At 37.7% G+C, this 22,637-nt stretch overlaps 1 protein-coding gene across 5 annotated transcripts in view; it reads right to left on the bottom strand.

Moving 5' to 3' along the window:
- Positions 1–22,637, bottom strand: part of abcc3 (ATP-binding cassette, sub-family C (CFTR/MRP), member 3) — a 76,304-nt gene that overhangs the window by 40,327 nt on the left and 13,340 nt on the right. For all 5 annotated transcript variants that reach the window (XM_059531675.1, XM_059531676.1, XM_059531677.1 and 2 more), the window contains exons 2-4: positions 1,496–1,672; positions 1,289–1,414; positions 819–947 (exon numbers count right to left, since the gene is read on the bottom strand). In XM_059531675.1, the coding sequence (XP_059387658.1) occupies positions 819–947; positions 1,289–1,414; positions 1,496–1,672 (432 nt within the window). The remainder of the gene's footprint in view (positions 1–818; positions 948–1,288; positions 1,415–1,495; positions 1,673–22,637) is intronic.

The raw sequence follows: 22,637 nt of genomic DNA on the forward strand, positions 1-22,637 counted from the left end.
TTATTATATTATATATAATATTTTTAATATATAAACAGTATATTTTTCTTAAATATATACATGCATGTGTTTGTATTTATACATACATAATAAATATACACAGTACACAGACATATATTATGTAAACAAAAACGTTTATTTTGGATGCGATTAATCGTGATTAATCATTTGACCGCACTAATATTATTAAATTAATATTTCTGAAAATGAATAATGCAAAACATGCACAAACAATATAACTTATTAAATAAATATATATATTTGAAAAATGCATCATGCACAACCATGCACAAACATGACTAATGTTGTTATATATTTCTAGCTACAATATTTGAGTGTTCCTGCAGAGCATGGCATCTCAATTCATGGGTTCAGTCCACAGGGAATGCATGAAGTGAATAAATATACTTTAAATGCAATGTGATTCACTTTGAATAAAAGCGTCTGTCAAATGCATATCATTTATTATTCAAAATTCTAAATCAGATGGCATTTGTCATAACCAGAAGCAAGAATCAGACTCATTTGACTTGGAAAACAGCGACAGCCTTGAGTTATGTTTGTTGCTCTGTGAGTTAGATAAGCTGTCTTGAAGCAGGTTTTAGGAACAACAGCAGCCCTATTCTCTCAAAACATGGCCTTAACTGAACTCCTTCAGAGCCGAGAGAAAGCTGAACATGTAGGTCAAAAGATGCATGTGAGGAATAAATCGGGAGGGAAAAGTGCAGGAGGGGAGAGAGTCGCACATTAATGCTGGCAGAGCAGTTACCATGGTTAGACTTCATAGTGGAATATCTGCTTAAAACGGACAAACTGACCTGATACATGAGTTTGGAGCGGAAAGGCACAATGGCACACAACACTGAGATCGTCCAAAATATGAAGAGCACTCCGGAGGACTGCACACCTTTCAGCCTCTCATACTGGATCAGGAACGTGGCTAAGAGCTAGAAGAGACAAAAGACAGCGAAAGTCTCACAAAACATGAAATACACCTTCCTTCTGAGCACATATACTGACTTTTAGATTGTGCACACAATATGAGTGGAGTCATTCATTTTATTTCATTTTAGGTAATGCAACCAGACTGCTTTTCGATTTCTTTTAGATCACTTGTGAAAAAACCTAAAGCCTAACAAATCATGTGCTTCATGTTGATCTGTTTTTAGACATGCATAGAGGTTTGACAACGAGCCATTGTTAAATGAAAGCCTTTTTTGGACTAGAGAGATCCGAAAATGATTTTAAGATCTGACACGTGGGACAAAACCGACATATTCACACTTACCATTGTCATGCCAACTATTAGAGGAGTAACGAAATATATTGGGGGTTTAGACTGATTCTGGCTCATCTCGTGAAATGAAGAAAACAGGTCTGTCCAGCATACGATCCACAATATCAAGCCGAGAACCTGCACACACAGATACAACGAATTATTACAAATAGATAGCAGAGAACTCCAGCACACCTCAGAGACGTTCACATCGCCTACCGTTTTGATTCTGTTCAATATAGACATCATGATGTATCCTCTGTTGTTCCTCTTGAGGTAGAAGATGTAGAAAGGAGACGTGAGCCACAGGTAGATGCAGGGAGTCCATGGCAGGATGGACAGCTGAAAGCATGCTGGGAGATCCGGCAGGTTTGTGTGCTTCGTGAGATTGGAGTCCTGAGGGAACACCAACATCAATTCAGATGCATGGTTCCCAAACTAAATGAATATCATATGTAGCACAGAGAACGCAAGTCTATTGGATTTGAATCGGTTCATGCATGGGAATTTCAGTGGGAAACAAACCCATGATCTTGAGAGCATCATGCTCGCAAAAAAAGCGCACAAAAATAAAAAAATTCAATTTGTAAAAATGCACAAACAATATTAAGATTATTATACATTTTTAAAATCAAAATATAATATTTGAGCTGTCCTGTAGAGCATGGGGTCTCTTTATGAGCTCAAGTTAATATATGAAGTGAATAAATATGCATAGTTTCTTGATGAAATGTAAATTCCATTAGAACTCGGAATATAAACAGAACTACGAATATGTATGATTTTTTTTATTATGATAAAAAATGAACAATCTAGAACTCATAACGTAAACAGATTTCTCAATAATTATAAATCTTTTTCAAAATTTTAATGAAAAATAATAATTAATTACATTTGAACTCACAATATTACAAAATTACACAGTAGCTCAGGAACATGAATATGCATCCTTTAGAAGTGTATGATAAATAATTCAACCGATATTACAGATTATTTAACAGATTTATCACCTGTTGGATATTTTATGCTCATTTCTCCTATTTTTACATTTCGATTATCTTTGCCATCCTTCATTCTCACTTAAAGTTAATCTTAAAAAACACAAGAAATTAATAAGTGTTAAATCTATTCATCAGCGGCAAATCTAAAGTAAATCTCCATTTTTCATGATGTACATTATTATGCGATTATGATGTCTAGATTGACAAGTATTAAAGAAGATTTACTTTATTTATGTTTTGTTGTTAATGGTTATTTAAAATACATATTCCTGTGTCCTGCAACAGGTTTATGTCAATAACATAAAAAAATACATTTCCATATCAAGCTCTAGTGACTTTCTTATCATTTTAAGTAATTGTTTTGTCCCAGGTCTCAAAAATCAGTTATACACCACAATAAAAATATATTTTATAACACATTGCATGATAAGGCTTCGACAAACAACAGTCATCCAATATTCCTCAGTCACGACAGATACTCCAGTGTGGTAACCGTCACTATAAAAGAGCTGCAGAGGACATCTCCAGAGAGACGTATTCTCTTATCAAGCACAAACAGAGCTGGGAAAGAGAGCTCAGATGTGTTTTTGTGTGTTCCCTTCTCTCGTTTCTAATCACCATGATGCTCTAGAGTATCTGAGTTCTGGCTTTAGCCTGATCACTTAAACAAGCAAACCTGATTAAACTCAGGGAAATCCAAGCGACAGCCATTGCGCAAGATACCAGATGCACAGCATTCAATACAGTTAGAGAAAATAAAGCAAGGCTTGGTTATGCTTCCATCTTCAAAATTTTTAGAAGACTTAGGCCAGCATTGGGGGTGACAAGTTATCAGATTACTTTTTTTAAGGTAACAAATGAGCTATTTTTAATTTACAAAAAAATTATATATTAAGTAGCAATTGCAAAAGTAACATAATGCATTACTTTACATAAAAAGTGACTAAGTAACATATTTTTTTTTTGGGGGGGGGGGGGGTGACATAATATTGTAATTGATTACTTTACAAAAAAAATTAAGTAACATAACTAGTTCCTTTTTTGGAGTAAAACAATATTGTAATACATTACATAAAAAGTAACCAAGTAAATTTTTAGGGGAGTAACACAATATTGTAATGCATTACTTTACATTAAAAAGTAACTAAGTAACAGTTAAAGGCCCGTTCACACCAAGCACGATAACTATAAAGATAATGATAAAGATCTAGTTCTAAAAATCTTTCTCAATATTAAAGAATAGCAGAGTCCACACTACAACTAAAACGATATCGTTGGAATCACTTTCAGAACGATTTTTTCCAGCTGATGAACGATACAAACATTGACATCCAATCAGAATCCACCCTACTATAACGAGCTCGAGGATTTAAAGTGGCAGACGCACGTGCGCTCTGAATAAACAGACGATATCATTCGCTGGTGTGGACGCTAATATCGTTATCTTTATAGTTATCGTTCTTGGTGTGAACGGGGCTAAACACAATATTGTAATGCATTACTTTACATAAGAGGTAACTAAGTAACTGTCACGGAGACGAACCCCGTGATTCCCTCTGCTGGCCAGCAGAGAGCACCCTCACCTGAATACTGACACACACGCATCCATCCATTCACTTACACTGACGACACTACATTTCCCATAAGCCCAGTCCTTGGACTCTGATCACCTACACAGGTGCCACTCATCAAGACTGTGCATATAAGCTGGACTTCCACAAGAGTTCAAACGCGAAGTCTTGATTTGCTGTGTTTGTCATTTCTGAGCGTTATTACCCGTGTTTGATTTCCTGTTACCGATCCTGCTTGATATCCTCTACGTACCTTTGCTGCCTACCTACCGACCCCTTGCTTGTTACTGGATTTTGATTCTCTGTTCTGACCATTGCCTGTACGACTTCGAGTCTTTACAATAAAGCCTGCATTATGGATCCCATGTCGAGTTCTGGTTCATTACAGTAACAAAGTTACTTTTTAGGGGAGTTACACAATATTGTAATGCTTTCCCCAACAATGGAAATCATAGTACATCATAATTCAGAATGTAAGCAGAAGTATGAATATATTGTAATATTATAATTATTGTGATAAAACCATTATAAATTAAATCATAATTATTATAATATTCAAACATATTCATATTTCCGCTTACATTATGAATTCTAATGGAATTAATATTTTATATCATTAACTATTCATAAAAATATTCATACATATGTAATATAAACAGAAATAAGAATACATGAATATGTTTTCAAAATTATAAAAAAAAGAGTAATAACATTGGAACTCATAACATAAACAGGAATATCAATTTTAGGAATATAAAATATTTGTTCAAAGTTATGATAACAAAATGATAAATTCAATTGTAACTCAATTGTAAACATAAATATGAATATTTTTCTTTATGAATTATGATAAAAGTTACAAATTACATAGTAGCTCAGGAATATGTATATTTATCTTTTAGAAGTGCATGATAAATCAGTACTATATTAATTTAGCCAATAAAAAAATTAAATGTATCCTTTAATATTAGATATTTAGCAACTGAGACTTATTTTGAAAGGGTTTTTACATTTGCCAAAAATAGTACAAACAATCAAGCCCAGTCCTGCTTTTCACGAAAGTAACAAAATTCAACTAGTATGTAACTACAGTAGTTATCTTTTAGGGAGGAACACAATATTGTAAAGCATTGCTTTTAAAAGTCACTTTCCTCAGCACTAGGCTGTGTTTATGTCGTTGCTCTCACAGGATGTGGGCTGAGGTTTGAAGGGAAGACACCTCTCACTGCAACGCCTTAGTTATGAGGTTATGAGGTCAAACGCACAAATCAGAGTAATATCTGCTCCACTTCGGTCAGTACTGAGTCTTTAAACTGGAGGTGAATAACACAAGCAGCTCCCTGGTGAGTACTATTACAGTACAGTAGCTGCTTGTGTTAATCGCTAGATGAGATCTGTTTATCACTGCTTACTTCCACTCAAATGTTTTTAGGAAACACAAACATAAAACAGTGACAGATTTACTACTAACTCCTAGGCTGTGCTCAAAATCCTTTACCTAATTTGGTGTTCCCATTCAAAAATTGCCAGCAAATCACACATTACGCTGTTACCTTTCAAATTTTATCAACTTGTTTTCTTTCAATTAGCACAGGTTTTGTATTTCTTTCTGGAACTGATTGATCTGAACTCATGCACCATTATTTCAGAATGAGCTTTTTTTTTTTGCCAGGTATGTTTACACATACGAGGAATTTGTTTTCGTGACAGAAGCTCCGCAGTACAACAGAATGACAGCGACAGAACATAAAACACATAATAAAAGAATATAAAAATACAAAAAATACAAATAAGTAGACAAGGAATGAAAATATACAAATTGACAATTGTAGGCAGGTATATTACAAAAATGCAGTAATGTATGTACATGTATATTATGTGCAAAATTTAAGTGTATACTAAGTATGTGTGTTAGATAAATTAAGTGTATGTGTATATAAATATAAAGTGTAGTGTGTTCATTGTGTTCAGTGTGTATCAGCTGTTCATAAGATGGATTGCCTGAGGGAAGAAACTGTTCCTGTGTCTGGTCGTTCTGGTGCTCAGTGCTCTGTAGCGTCGACCAGATGGCAACAGTTCAAAGAGGGAGTGTGCTGGATGTGAGGAGTCCAGAGTGATTTTGCCAGCCCTTTTGCTCACTCTGGATAAGTACAGTTCTTGAATAGATGGGAGAGTTGAACCGATGATTCGCTCAGCAGTCCGGACTACCCTCTGTAGTCTTCTGAGGTCAAATTTAGAAGCTGAGCTGAACCAGACAGTTACTGAAGTTCAGAGGATGGATTCGATGATGGTGGAGTAGAACTGTTTCAGCAGATCCTGTGGCAGGTTAAACTTCCTCAGCTGGCGAAGGAAGTACAACCTCTGCTGGGCCTTTTTCACAATGGAGTCAATGTGAATGTCCCACTTCAGGTCCTGAGAGATAGTGGTGCCCAGGAACCTGAATGACTCCACTGCAGTCACAGTGCTGTTCATGATGGTGAGTGGGGGGAGTGCAGGGGGGTTTCTCCTGAAGTCCACGATCATCTCCACTGTTTTGAGCGTGTTAAGCTCCAGGTTGTTAAGACTGCACCAGACAGCCAGCTGCTCAACCTCCTGTCTGTAAGCAGACTCGTCACCGTCCTGAATGAGGCCGATGAGTGTGGTGTCATCTGCAAACTTCAGGAGCTTGACAGAGGGGTCATTAGTGTACAGGGAGAAGAGCAGTGGGGAGAGAACACAGCCCTGGGGAGCTCCGGTGCTGATTGTACGGGTGCTGGATGTGTATTTTCCCAGCCTCACTAGCTGCTGCCTGTCTGTCAGGAAGCTGTTGATCCACTGACAGACGGAGGTGGGCACGGAGAGCTGAGTTAGTTTGGGCAGGAGGAGGTTTGGCATGATCGTGTTGAAGGCAGAGCTGAAGTCCACAAACAGGATCCTCACATAGGTCCCCGGTCTGTCTAGGTGTTGCAGAACATAATGCAGTCCAATGTTTACTGCATCGTCCACAGACCTGTTTGCTCTGTAGGCAAACTGAAGAGGATCCAGCAAGGGTCCAGTGATGTCCTTCAGGTGGGCCAGCACCTGTTTTTCAAATGACTTCATGACTACAGACGTTAGAGCCACAGGCCTGTAGTCATTTAGTCCTGTAATTTTGAATTTCTTTGGGATGGGGATGATGGTGGAGCGTTTGAAGCATGAAGGGACTTCGCACAGTTCCAGCGATCTGTTGAAGATCTTTGTGAAGATGGGGGCCAGCTGGTCAGCACAGGATTTCAGACAGGCTGGTGTAACACAATCTGGGCCTGGTGCTTTTTTCCTTTTCTGCTTCCAGAAGACCTGGCGCACCGCATCCTCGCTGATCTGTATTGCAGGTGTGGGGGAGAGGGGGGATGCAGGAGGTGTGAATGGTGAGAGCGCTTGATTGGAGAGGTGTTCAGGGTGGGTTGCAGGAGCTGTTAATGGTGTGAACGGTTGTTTGGAGAGGCATTAAGGGTTGGTTGCAGGAGTTGTTATTGGTGTTAACGGTTGTGTGGAGAGGTGTTCAGGGCAGGTGATTGGTGTTCTTTCAAACCTGAAGTAAAACTCGTTCAGATCGTCTGCCAGTCGTTGATTCTCCACAGTGCTGGGGGGTGGTGTCTTGTAATTGGTGATCTTTTTTAGACTTTTCCACACTGATGCTGAGTCGTTCGAAGTGAACTGAGTCCTTATTTTTTCAGAATAATTCCTCTTTGCCACTCTGATCTCCTTTTCCAGTGTGTATTTAGCCTGTTTATACAAGACATTGTCCCCCTTCCTGTAAGCATCTTCTTTGGCCTGACGGAGCTGTCTGAGTTTTGCAGTGAACCACGGTTTGTCATTGTTGTAATTTAGTTGAGTCTTGGTAGGAATACACATATCCTCACAGAAACTGATATATGATGTTACGGTCTCTGTGAGTTCGTCCAGATCGGTGGTAGCAGCTTCAAAAACACTCCAATCAGTGAGGTCAAAACAAGATTGTAAATCCTGCTCTGCTTCATTAGTCCAACTTTTTACAGTCCTTAATACAGGTTTAGCTGATTTTAGTTTCTGCCTGTAGGTCGGTATAAGATGAACCAGAAGGTGATCAGAACGTCCCAAAGCTGCTCGTGGAACAGAGTGAAATGCATCCTTTATTGTGGTGTAACAGTGATCCAATATATTACTGTCTCTGGTGGGACATGTAACATGCTGTCTGTATTTTGGCAGTTCACGGGAGAGATTGGCTTTATTAAAGTCCCCGAGAATGATTAAAACAGAGTCCGGTTGTTGTTGTTCTGTCTCTGTGATGTGCTCAGCGAGTTTCTGTAAAGCTGAGCTCACATGCGCTTGTGGAGGAATGTAAACACTAACCAGAATGAGCGAGTGAAACTCCCGCGGCGAATAGAACGGCTTGCAGTTGACAAACTGCATTTCTAGATCAGGACAGCACATCTTCTTTAACACAATTACATCTGTACACCACCGTTCATTGATGTAAAAGCATGTCCCGCCGCTGCGCGTTTTCCCCGTTGATTCTGCGTCGCGATCCGGTCTGAACAGCTGAAAGCCCGGCAGATGGAGCGTGCTGTCCGGTATGGCGTCATTCAGCCAGGTTTCCGTGAAACACAGAGCAGCAGAGTGAGAGAAATCCTTATTTGTCCGAGAGAGCAGAAGGAGTTCGTCCGTTTTGTTGGGTAGAGAGCGTAGATTTGGCAGATGGATGCTAGGCAACGGCGTTCGAAATCCGCGCTTCCTGAGTCTGACGAGCGCGCCAGCTCGCTTTCCCCGCCTGCGCGTCCTGAAGCGTTTGATGGATATTTGTGGATATTTTGGCTTAAAAACTGACATGCATGAGCTCAGATCGATGAGGCCTATGATCAATCATATCCAGAAACAAGCACAAAACCTGTGCTGATTCGAAGGAAACAAGTCAAATAAAAAATGGAATCTAACGTTTGGTGATAATATAGTATAACAAGAAATTTATAAGCAATTTTCTATAGGCTGGTCATTTTTTAATTTGAACATGTGAAGTGTAACAAGATGGGAATAATGTCCCAAAAATGGCTATGGACTAACCTTTTTAGGAAAAAGAAAATCCTTTTTGGGCCAAAATGGCCAGAAAACGAGGGTTACACAGCAGTACTTCTCTTCATGCCATTTCAAATCTGTAGTGCTTTCTTTCTTCACAGGAGCACAAAAGAAGAAACTTGTAAATTAAGTTCATTTCATTGATTTTCAAAGACTTTTTAATGGATGCAAAAGCATCATAAAAACTCCTAATAAAAAAACGTTTTCTGAACCCATACGACAGCTTTTTATGAGTAACACACTGAGATTTAAGACATTAGTGAAAATCTTGATATCCAGCCTAGGTCACTACGTTTTTTTGACTTTTTGATTTTGGGTGAACTATAACACTTTACATTTCAGTCTGTTCCTCACACAAAGCAATGGCTTCAGCAGACCTTAATTAAAGAGCACAAGTAGCATGGACTTAAATTATAAATCTTTTGTGTTGTGTTACGAACCCGTGTTGTTAAAATGCTCGTTGCTAAAGGGTTCAGCAACATAAAAGGAGACGCAAGGCAGAGAGCAGTTCAAAACATTTATTAAGACTAATAGGATGACTGCACAAACTCACGTCTCTCAATTTTTCTCTCTCTTCACATGTAAACACACATTTACTCTACACTAAAGTCAATACAGACATAACAAACACTAACAAAGATAAACAAAATAGTAGCACAAAAGACAAAGAACACAGTTTGAGTTAACCAGCGGCTAGGCATCATGACGCGCACGGAGTCACCGTCGCGTGTCTCACCCTCCTTCACACTCCACTTATATGCTCAGCACGAGCCATCAGAGCAACGGGCCACAGGTGCGCAAGGGCGGAGCCTACATTCAGAAAGAAACCCCCGATTAGAAAACGAAACAAACACACAAATACACACAGGCAACACCCATAAGGCTGAGGCCGTAACACTTCTCCCCCTAAAGGAAGAATCAGATTTTTTTTTTTTTTTTTTTTTCCTTCCTTTAGAAGAGAAAAGAAAACTGATTCTGCATGAAATCACACAGAAAGCTTAAACTAATCCGCGAGACAACGCGTCTGCAACCACGTTGTCAGATCCTCTTTTATGATGGATCTCTAAATTATATGGTTGAACCATTAAAGCCCAACGCATCAATCGTTGATTATGGTTGTACATTTTGCTCAGAAAAACCAGCGGATTATGATCCGTGTAAACAACGACAGGAGAAGAACTAGACCCCACATAAACGTTAAAATGTTGTAATGCTAACAACATAGCTAAAGTCTCTTTTTCGATTGTTGAATAATTCAACTGATGACGGTTAAACTTAGCTGAAAAGTACGATACTGGGTGGCCTATTTCGTCAGCACCCTCCTGCAGCAAGACAGCTCCCACTCCAACCGCACTAGCATCTACCTCAAGCTGGAATGGACGAGTCACATCTGGAGCAGACAGAACAGGTGCACTGCAAAGGAGAGATTTTGCAGAGAGAAATGCCTGCTGGCACTCATTAGTCCAGTTAAAACAAACTTTAGGACTACACAATTTTGTTAAAGAGGCAACAACACTCGAGAAATTTTTACAAAAGCACCGGTAGTACCCAACCATCCCCAGGAATCTACGTAATTCTCTCCTCGTAGTAGGCACTGGGTAGCTGAGGACAGCAGCCACTTTTCCGTCCACTGGCCGTACCTGACCGTTTCCCACCTGCTTCCCTAAATAGGTGACAGAAGCCTTCACAAATTCACATTTTTTTAGGTTTAACGTTAAGGAAGCCGCTTCTAATCGGTGAAACACGTCATGTAAAGTCAACATGTGTTCGGCCCATGTAGACGAATAAATGACCACATCGTCTAAATAGATATTGCAGTTTGGAACTTCGCCTAACACGATAAACATTAAACGTTGAAACGTTGCTGGTGCGTTCCGCAAACCGAAGGCCATACGCGTGTACTGCAGAAAAGCATCAGGGTTACGAACGCGGAGATCTTAGAAGCGCGCTCGGTTAAAGGCACCTGCCAATAACCTTTCAAAAGGTCTAACTTAGTGATGTATTTCGCACCCCCAAGACTGTCAATGCAATCGTCCATTCGCGGTAACGGAAAAGCATCAGCCACAGTGATAGAATTTACCTTTTTAAAGTCAGTACAAAAACGTAAAGACCCATCAGCCTTTGGTACGAGAACACACGGCGAGCTCCATGGACTATTACTCGGGACAGCGAAACCATTCTGCAATAAATACTTAACCTCACTTTTCATTGCTTCTCTCTTATTTATTGGGCAACGATAAGCATGTTGCTTGATTGGCAATGAACTACCGACCTCGATGTCATGCTGGATGATATTAGTACCGGGAGGAACGTCGTTAAACAAACTCGAGAAACTATCTATCAGCTTCATTACGTCTTCTCGCTGTTCAGGCGAGAGATAAGATAGTTGATAAGGAAGCGAAGATAAAACTTCAGAGTTCTCAAAACATCCTCCTTTTAAAGCTTCCATAGATACATTCAACCCATCATCCTCAGTGTCGGTAGGCAAAGCATAAGTTAGCAGTGAAACATGCTCAGTGGTTAACTCAGTCACCGGTTCACAGACCAAATCCTCAGTGTTCTCTTTTGACTCAACACGACATAAATATGGTTTCATCATATTCACGTGACATTAACGGGTTTTTCGCCTCCGTTCTGGAGTGTATAAGATATAGTCAGTTTCACTCAACTTACTTTTTATCACGTAAGGACCGGAGAAACGCGCAGAGAGAGAGGATCCAGGAATGGGAAACAGCACTAGACCTTTCTCTCCTGGCAGAAAATTACGCACCACTGCTTTCCTATCGAAATTTCTCTTCATTTTCTTTTGTGACAGAGAAAGTGCTTCCCTCGCCACAGTACACGCATTTTGCAAACGTTCACGAGTACGTGATACGAAATCAAGGACGTTGGGCTTCGCAGACGAATCATTACAGAGAAATTCCTCCTTTAACATTTTCAAAGAACCACGGACATTATGTCCGAACACAAGCTCTGACGGGCTAAACCCAAGCGAGTCCTGTCGCGCCTCACGCACCGCAAACAAAACCAATGGGACTCCATCATCCCACTCATTTCCAGTCTCTATACAATACTTCCGCAGCGCAGATTTTAATGCTTGGTGCCACCTCTCCAAAGCTCCTTGCGACTCAGGGTGATATGCACTTGATACGACGTGAGATACCCCAAGAGCCTTTAATGATGTACGAAAAACGTGCGACACGAAATTTGAACCCTGATCCGTTTGGACAGTTTTCGGTAGCCCAAAAGTTGTAAAGAACTTCGTTAAAGCCTTAGTTACAGTCTTAGCCGTTATATTCCGTAACGGAATGGCCTCTGGGAAACGTGTAGCTACGCACATGATTGTCAACAAATATTGACAACCAGACTTAGCCCGAGGGAGTGGACCCACACAATCAACTAGAACACGCTCAAATGGTTCGCCGACTGCAGGAATAGGACAGAGAGGAGCAGGCGGTACCACCTGATTAGGTTTTCCACTGACCTGACAAATATGACATGTTTTACAGTACCTCACGACATCAGATTTTAACCCTGGCCAGAAAAAATGCTGGAGCACCCGGTTATAGGTTTTAGTTATCCCTAGGTGTCCAGACCAAGGATGGTCATGGGCCAGACTTAAAACATGTGGTCGATATTTTAAAGGTACCACAATTTGATGCACCGCATTCCACTCTTCCCGCTGCTCAGGATTTAACGATCTACTCCATTTACGCATGAGCACATTATCGTTCCAGTAAAACTGGTGGTTACGCAGCAACATTTTATCATTTTCAGCACTCGCACGACATTTGTCTAATGATAGATCACTTCGCTGAGCTTCAATCAGAGTCTCACGCGAGACAGACAAGTCAGCGGTAAGATCAAAGCAAACAGATGACCTAGAAGTCGTTTTAGACGAGTCTGGAGAATCAGGAAGAACATCAGTTTTCAAAATATTTGAAAAGACAGAATCGCCAAGAATATCACTTTCCTGAATGTCACGATTCGCTTGTGCTCGCGTCACCACAGCACTAAACACATTTGGCAAATTCTTACCAAGTGCATCAGCCTGCGAATCATTATACGGGACATCAACCGCTTGCACTACCGGCATTACCTTACCTCCAGCTATGTCATTTCCCATGATGAAGTCAACACCTTTCAGAGGTAAAGAGGGACGAACGGCAACCTCAAAACACCCAGATGCCAAATCAGAAGAAACGTATACACGATGAAGTGGAACAGGAACAAAACCCATTTCAATACCCTGCACAATCGCGCTTGTATTACACGCCGAATCAGCACAAAAATCCAGAATCTCTGATAATATAAAGGACTGAGACCCTCCGGTATCACGGAGAATTCTTACAGGTTTTCGGCTTTCGACCTTCTCATTTAACGACACAAATCCATCGAACACAAAAGGCTGAAAACAGCTATCAGGAGTCGCAGGAAAACCAGAGAATGATGGAGACAAAGTTTTCACCAAAACAGAACCTCGAGGCTGAAACGATGAGGACTCTTGTCGCTCTTGTTTCCGTTTTAGAGTACGACACTCGGCCATCATGTGTCCCATCTTGTGACAATAACCACACTCTCTATTGGACTTCGGACTGGTAGGAACCCATTTATTTTTTGAATCAGAAAGATTTTCATTTTCTTTTAGTGAGGGACCCCCAGAATCAGACGAACGCTTAAAAAACACCGTTTTGTGCATTAATGCGTACTCGTCAGCCAACACAGCAGCCTGTTGTACCGTGCTGACTTTTTGTTCGTTTAAATACAACGCAGTACGTTCCGAAACACAGTTTTTAAACTCTTCGATCAGCAACAATTCTCGCAATGAATTATAATCAGTTACCTTGCACGCTTTGATCCACCGATAAATAAAATGCCCTTTTCGCGAACGAATTCGACATAAGTTTGAGACGTACCTTTTTTCGTGGTACGAAATCGTTGTCGATAGTGCTCAGGAACTAATTCATATGCTCGTAAAATTGCATTTTTCACGGCATCATACTGCACGCTGTCCTCTAACGAGAGAGATGCACACACCTCTTGTGCCTTACCTGATAGTTTACATTGTAACATTAGTGCCCAAACCTCGGTTGGCCATCTTAATACACCCGCAACTCTTTCAAACGCCTGAAAATACACTTCAACTTCCTTCTCACGGAAGGGTGGAACAATAGCGATATTTTTAGCCACATCAAAATGTGTCGAAACCGGCGCTACTACAGACTCAGATGCGGTACCAGCCGAGACAGAATTAATACTCGAATTTGATGGACCAGCCGGTGTCTCCGAATTACCCTTCAAACTAGATGTTTTTAAAGTAGATTTTTTAGGGACTTCTGGAACAACCTGCAACTCCAACTCCCGCAGTCGCACTTTTGTATCTGCATCAATTCGATACATTTCGATCTGACGCTTCAAATCATCTTGTCTTGCCTGAGCTCTATCTTGAGTCTCTAATTGTAACCGTGCTAAACGTATCTTTAAACGTGACTCTAAAGGCAAACCAGATGATGCCTCGGTGGAAAGTGAAAGAGGTTCAAATTTAGGCATCGAAAAAGACGGACCTACCTCCGTGCCAGCCACAGTCACTGGAGTCACTGGAATACCACTCAATACACGTAAGGGCGAACTTCCTGCAGCTGGTGCCGCCAACTCCGCTGCTGGAACAGTCTCAGAAGGAAATACCCCCTTGGTAATCAAACTAGCCACTAAACAAGCTTTTAACTCTTCTTTACGTAGTGTTCTAGAGATAGAAATCTCATAATGTTGAGCAATAAGAAACAAATCATTTTTCCGACATGTCTCTAATATTTCAACACTAGGCTGATCTATAAATTGATTTAACTCAAACGTTGCCATCTTTTTAAAAAAGAAAACACAAAACAATCAGAATGATCCAACACTCTCTGGACCTACCTACCTCACCATTAATCTAACTATCCCCTACCTAATCTTCAGAGGGTACCGATTAAGAGATCGCTCTCTCCCCCGGAATACCTCCAAAAACAACAAACTAAAATAACAAAGAAAAACAATAAACAGTAAACCGTCGTCAGGACTGGCGCTAAGCACAGCCCCGCTGGTTTACTCTTTCTAACCAGAGAATATGGATCACCTGAATCAAATGAGATCAATCAAATTGCTACTTTTAAAACGTGTTGATGCCCGACGTTTATTCATTGGCGAAGGATCCCTTTAATGAAGCTCACAGAGTGATGTTTTCATGCAAATGCTCTCTGAACTTGGATGAAGTCCTTGTGCAGCAGGTTCTTGGCCGGCTGTAGGTGTCCTGTCCTTTTTATCTGAGCCACGGTCTTCAAATAACATGCATTTCTTATAAGGTCACAATGAGTTTCTCTCTCTATCTCCTCTCTGTCATGTTAATGTATTCCATGCACACTGCTCAGTGCACAGTAGTTTATACAGCATTAGATTAGAAAAGTTTTATTCCACCTGGTCTCTCCACACAAGTACTTCCTTCAAACAAACATGAAAGATGTTTAAAAACTGACAGGACCAAAAAATAAAAAACAATAAAAAAGTGGTATACTAACAAAATCAGCAGAGACCAGGCAGGCTTTCCCTGCAGCCACAGTAAGATAAACACAGCTGCAGTTCCTCTCTGTCTGTCAGCATCGCTCTGGTGTGTGTGTGTGTGTGTGTGGCATCTGCCGTCGAGGAGAGCAAACCCAGATCCACCAACTGATATATTTACCACATTCACATGTAAACATTCACATATCCAACACAACATGCAAATAGCTCAAGACAGCAACGTAAAGCAAATGCAAAACAGAGGTCTTTTGAGAAAACTGGAGATTTTTGTATGCGGCATCCAGAGCTAACAGGGAAAGTTCTCATGACTTTAATTAATGTTATTTAAAAGTTATATGACTGTTAGGACAAAATGTTCTTAATGTATATGCAATGTTCTAATTTCTTTAATATTTGATATTGACTATGACATTGAGAGAAAACTTTCTGAGAAAAACATTCTAAAAATGTTCTTATGATGTTAATTGTACTTGATGAACATTCTAAGAAACGTTTTTTTGTAACATTTAAATAACATTCTAATCACGACAAGAAAACTATACATTTTAATGTCATGAGAATAGTAAAATAAACATTCAAAAACCAAATTTTTTAATCTTTAAATTAAGTTCAATAATGGACATTTTAACGTTTTAAGAATAAAAAATAATCTTTTAAAAACAACCTTTTTAAAACCAAAAAAAAAAATATTTTAAATAATATAAAATAACATTGTAAGAAACATTTATCTTAAAATATAATTTTAATCGTGACAAAAAATGGTAAAATTTGGTAAAATTTAAATGGTAAAATTTAAATGTTCTTAGAATATAATTGCAAGTTCAAATAACATTATAACAAAGTTAGCAAAATATTTTAAGAAATGTTTGTGTAACCTTTAAGTAACATTATAATCACGATAAGAAAACTGAATATTTAACCTTCATAGAATATAAAAAATAAGCGTTTAAAAATTGTTTAATTTTGGGTGCAAGTTAATTTAGTGCAATGTTATGTGAAGCGTTTCTGCAACCTTTAAACAACGTTCTAATCACGACAGCAAAACGTCTCGGGTTATGCATGTAACTATGGTTCCCCGAGAGGGAAAGGGGAATGCCGAGAGCACGACCGGCATCTAAAGCACAGGTGAAACAACGCCAATCCTATTGGTCCACATGGCCCATGAGGTCATAGGTAGGGTGCCCGAAGTATGAAAGCATAACTGCTGAATATGTCACCAACGTTGTCTAAAGAAGACGTAAACAAGCAAGCTGAAGTTTCCTCTCAAGGAACCATGGTTACATGCGTAACCCAAGACGTTCCCCTTCTAGGGAACTCCATGCTGCACCCCCTAGGGGGGCACACTGGGGAACAAAATCCAACCCTGTTATGCCAAGGCGCATAGACCAGAATAACAATCTAGATAGTCTTCCTGCAGAGCTGTACATGATGCACTTACAGTCCACTCCTGATCCGCGGCTGTTAACCACAAACACAACATTTATCCATTATTTTCAAATACAAACGTAGTTAGCCTATACTAAAAGTGCTTTTTCCACAGTACAGTTACACAATCTTTCATAGACATATTCACATTTAAACTCAATTAATATAAACAGTGTAGCCTATTAAATGCATTTGGCTTCTTGATTCAAGTGGAAACACATTTGAATGCAGCATATAGCTTTCTAATATTAGGTTATCAAAAATGTTTTAAATAAAATCTTACCACTGACAGAAACAGTCGGCTCTCATGTCTTTTACATTTAAATCTTTATTACAAACAGTCCCGCGTGTCTTAAAGAACTTTGTTTTTATACCTCCACAAGACACAAGTGCATAGGTTGCCTTGTTTATCTAAAGGTGAATTTTTCTTTGTTTTAAACCAAGCCAAAAAGCCTGTGAAACAGACTTTAATTATATCTATTTATTGGGAAATTACTACATTTCCGTGTCAATCCATGTTCACTTTTAGCACAAAAAATGGACTGTCACTTTAATTCAGTGCAAGCAATACAGTAAAAATAGACTCGTGAGCCATCCGTAAACGATTGCTGGACTGCTGAAGACACTACACTCAGTCTGCAGTGTGAAAGCTCTAATCCGTTAACATGGGTGCGTAAAAAAATGCAATGCACACGCACTGCAGATGGAAACGGGGACGCAGCGTAGAGTTCCTAGAAGGCGAATTTGACATTTAAAAAATTTAGAAACATTTCAAAACAACGTTCCTACAATGTTTTCCTAACCTAAATCTCACAGTGTTGTAGCTGAAATGGTGCATATATTTCATTTCAATTATATAAACAACGCACAACAATTTTCTCTCTTTCACACAAAGCTTGCTGAAGGGAAGGGCAGATATGAAGCATATTTGTAACGCCGAAGCTTTTCTGTCTTAAAGGATTACGAGTGTTAAAGCCAATCTGTTCTGATCCAGGCGGCCTGTGTTCTCTTCCTCAAGGCTGCAGGAAGGTCAGCTTTTGCTTTTAGCGCCTCTATTCATCTTGATCAGTGAATTATGCAAACAGCCCTCAGACACACCTAGCAAACCAGAAGAGGAACATTCCTTAAGAGTTTACATGTTGGGCTCCTTCCTGAACCTCTGGAGGCACTCATATGACATTACATGCATTAAGTTCAAAGTAGAGATGCAGACAAAGCCCAAGGACATTACAATTCACAAATGAACGCACACACATTTTTGTTTAACTATGCCAGATCTTATAAAGGATATATGTTTATATGATATAAAGGCTGAGTATATTCTATTTTAAGAAGGCAGTATGCAAGATAGTGGCAATAATGCATTGCTGAGTGCTTTTTAAGTAGAGAATCCTATTATAATTCTTGGAAGAGAAGACATTAAAACTTTTTATGAAGTTATATATACAGATGATATCTGTAGTGTATAAAAGTGTATATAACTTCTATATATATAATATATATAACATATAACTCTATATTGTGTTTATTTTTACATTTAATTTAACTTCTAATTTTTTATTTAGAATTCAAGAAATTTGTAAAGTTCTTTAAATCTCAAAGTAAAATTAAGTTAAATTCTTATTTTTAAGTTTATTTGGATAATAAAAAAGAACTAATTCATGATTATCAGAAAGGCTTTTTTGTTGTTGTTGTTTTACAGTGCACTAAAGGCACATTTCCTGTCTTTCTAATAAATCTACTAACACACCCTCACCATAAAATCCTTTAACAATCCATAGAATGGCCCTGTATTGACAGGAACAGGAGCGGTGAGAGATGGCAATGACACAAGCATTTCTGAAAGAAAAGTGCAAAACGTGGCAAAGAGCCGAACACAAAAGCTTTTACCCTTTGCCTTGTTTTTACACTAAATCTGAACTCAGAGGAAACACTTCATCCAGAGTAACCAAACCGCAGTCTTAGTCACGTCAGGAAGTGCTATATATGGTGATATTTTGGCTTGCAGACAAGGAAAGTAAATGGTTTGAGTGAACACATATGCTGTGTGTCTGGATAAATGTAGTAAATGATTCAGCAGTCGTGAGTAATCCTTGTATAAATTATTGAGGGAAGATCAGTTCTGAACCACTTTACAACTCTTACTTTGTCAATAAGAAGCAATCTCAAAGACTGACCTATTTATGTCACAAAATGTATACTATTTACAGTTTATTATATAAATGTATATGAATATGAAGATCCCATGGCTTGGGGCTTTACAATTTTCTACCTGGGACAAAGCTTGATAAAGACTTGATTTAAAACAAATGCAACATAAAAGTCAAATTAAAACTGAATTTACACTTAAATTGTCAGCTAATTAGCAGTCAACAAATTTTTGTGATATTACGGTTATTATAGGTTAAACTTAAATTTAAACCATAAAACTAAAACCATTTTTGTTACTTAAAATAATTATATATATATATATATATATATATATATATATATATATATATATATATATATATATATATATATATATATAAATAACTTATGTTATTAATCTGGTTGAAAATTTATTTAAAAGCAAATATATATAGACACATTTGAAAATAAATAATATAAAAAACTATACTAAAAAATGTTTTAGAAATGACAAAATTACTAAGTAAAATATACAAATAAAAGTACTCAAACTGTTAATATACACTAAAATAACACTGAAGTTGTGTGACCAACCTACAGTGTTGTAATTTGTAATAAAAATGCATTAGATTAAACAAGAATGCATTGGAGACGTTATTTTCCCAGTATTCTCAGACGTTTGTCTCGTTCCTCTAATAAGACCAGAAGTTCTTGATGGAGCACTTCAAAGCTGCTCTTTGTTGCTGGAGATTATCGCCATTATTATGTCTCTTGGTTTTAATGAGAAAACCTGCCGAAAGCTGGGGGAATCATTCTCTCAAAGGTGTATTCTTGCCAAAAGTGGCACAGTCAGAAACTATTCTATTCAGAATAATGATTTTTCCTTATTGCATAAGCAAAATCAGCTCTATTCTTAATGCTTGATCATGCCAGAGTCTAAAATTAAATGACACACTTGCATTCAAAGCTCGAATATCTCACATGCATTTATTTTTCCATGCTGTTGAGCAAAACTGGTGCTGTTGTTAGGACGCATTTGTTATGTTCTGTGTAAACATTTGCTACGTTATCTATGTTCTATTGTGAATAAAATATTGGCTCATGTGATTTGAAATTCCTTTAGTTTTCATTTTATTAAAATTTAAAAAACTTTTCCGGAATTCGGGTTGTACTAATTTGTTCCATCGATTTATAAATTGTGCGCACAATTTACTAATTTGTTCCCTCGATTTATAAATTGTGCACACGATTTACTAATTTGTTCCACTGATTTATAATTTGTGCGCACAATTTACTAATTTGTTCCCTCGATTTATAAATTGTGCGCACAATTTACTAATTTGTTCCCTCGATTTATAAATTGTGCACACGATTTACTAATTTGTTCCACTGATTTATAATTTGTGCGCACAATTTACTAATTTGTTCCCTTGATTTATAATTTGTGCGCACTATTTACTAATTTGTTCCCTCGATTTATAAATTGTGCGCACAATTTAATAATTTGTTCCCTCGATTTATAAATTGTGTGCACAATTTACTAATTTGTTCCCTTGATTTATAATTTGTGCGCACTATTTACTAATTTGTTCCCTCGATTTATAAATTGTGCGCACAATTTAATAATTTGTTCCCTCGATTTATAAATTGTGCGCACAATTTACTAATTTGTTCCCTAGATTTATAAATTGTGCGCACTATTTACTAATTTGTTCCCTCGATTTATAAATTGTGCGCACAATTTACTAATTTGTTCCCTCGATTTATAAATTGTGCGCACTATTTACTAATTTGTTCCCTCGATTTATAAATTGTGCGCACTATTTACTAATTTGTTCCCTCGATTTATAAATTGTGCGCACAATTTACTAATTTGTTCCCTCGATTTATAAATTGTGCGCACAATTTACTAATTTGTTCCCTCGATTTATAAATTGTGCACACGATTTACTAATTTGTTCCCTCGATTTATAAATTGTGCGCACTATTTACTAATTTGTTCCCTCGATTTATAAATTGTGCGCATGATTTTCTAATTTTTTCCCTCGATTTATAAATTGTGCGCACAATTTACTAATTTGTTCCTTCAATTTATGAATTGTGCACATGATTTACTAATTTGTTCCCTGGATTTATAAATTGTGCGCACAATTTACTAATTTGTTCCACTGATTTATAAATTGTGCACACGATTTACTAATTTGTTCCATTGATTTATAAATTGTGCGCACAATTTACTAATTTGTTCCCTCGATTTATAAATTGTGCACACGATTTACAAATTTGTTCCATTGATCTATAAATTGTGCGCACAATTTACTAATTTGTTCCACTGATTTATAAATTGTGCGCACGATTTACTAATTTGTTCCCTCGATTTATAAATTGTGCACACGATTTACAAATTTGTTCCATTGATTTATAAATTGTGCGCACGATTTACTAATTTGTTCCCTCGATTTATAAATTGTGCACACGATTTACAAATTTGTTCCATTGATTTATAAATTGTGCGCACGATTTACTAATTTGTTCCACTGATTTATAAATTGTGCACACGATTTACTAATTTGTTCCACTGATTTATAAATTGTGCGCACGATTTACTAATTTGTTCCACTGATTTATAAATTGTGCACACGATTTACTAATTTGTTCCACTGATTTATAAATTGTGCACACGATTTACTAATTTGTTCCCTCGATTTATAAATTGTGCACACGATTTACAAATTTGTTCCATTGATTTATAAATTGTGCGCACAATTTACTAATTTGTTCCCTCGATTTATAAATTGTGCACACGATTTACAAATTTGTTCCCTTGATTTATAAATTGTGCACACGATTTACAAATTTGTTCCCTTGATTTATAAATTGTGCACACGATTTACAAATTTGTTCCCTTGATTTATAAATTGTGCACACGATTTACAAATTTGTTCCATTGATTTATAAATTGTGCGCACAATTTACTAATTTGTTCCCTCGATTTATAAATTGTGCACACGATTTACAAATTTGTTCCCTTGATTTATAAATTGTGCGCACGATTTACTAATTTGTTCCACTGATTTATAAATTGTGCACACGATTTACAAATTTGTTCCATTGATTTATAAATTGTGCACACGATTTACTAATTTGTTCCACTGATTTATAAATTGTGCGCACGATTTACTAATTTGTTCCACTGATTTATAAATTGTGCACACGATTTACTAATTTGTTCCACTGATTTATAAATTGTGCACACGATTTACAAATTTGTTCCCTCGATTTATAAATTGTGCGCACAGTTTTCTGTTCCCTCGATTTATAATTTGTGCGCACGATTTACTAATTTGTTCCCTCGATTTATAAATTGTGCACACGATTTACTGATTCATTCCACTGATTTATAATTTGTGCGCAAAATTTACTAATTTGTTCCATTGATTTATAAATTGTGCACACGATTTACAAATTTGTTCCCTCGATTTATAAATTGTGCGCACAGTTTACAAATTTGTTCCCTCGATTTATAAATTGTGCGCACAATTTACTGATTCATTCCACTAATTTATAATTTGTGCGCACAATTTACTAATTTGTTCCCTCAATTTATAA

Source organism: Carassius carassius, chromosome 40, assembly GCF_963082965.1.
Source record: "Carassius carassius chromosome 40, fCarCar2.1, whole genome shotgun sequence".
Lineage (NCBI taxonomy): Eukaryota > Metazoa > Chordata > Actinopteri > Cypriniformes > Cyprinidae > Carassius > Carassius carassius.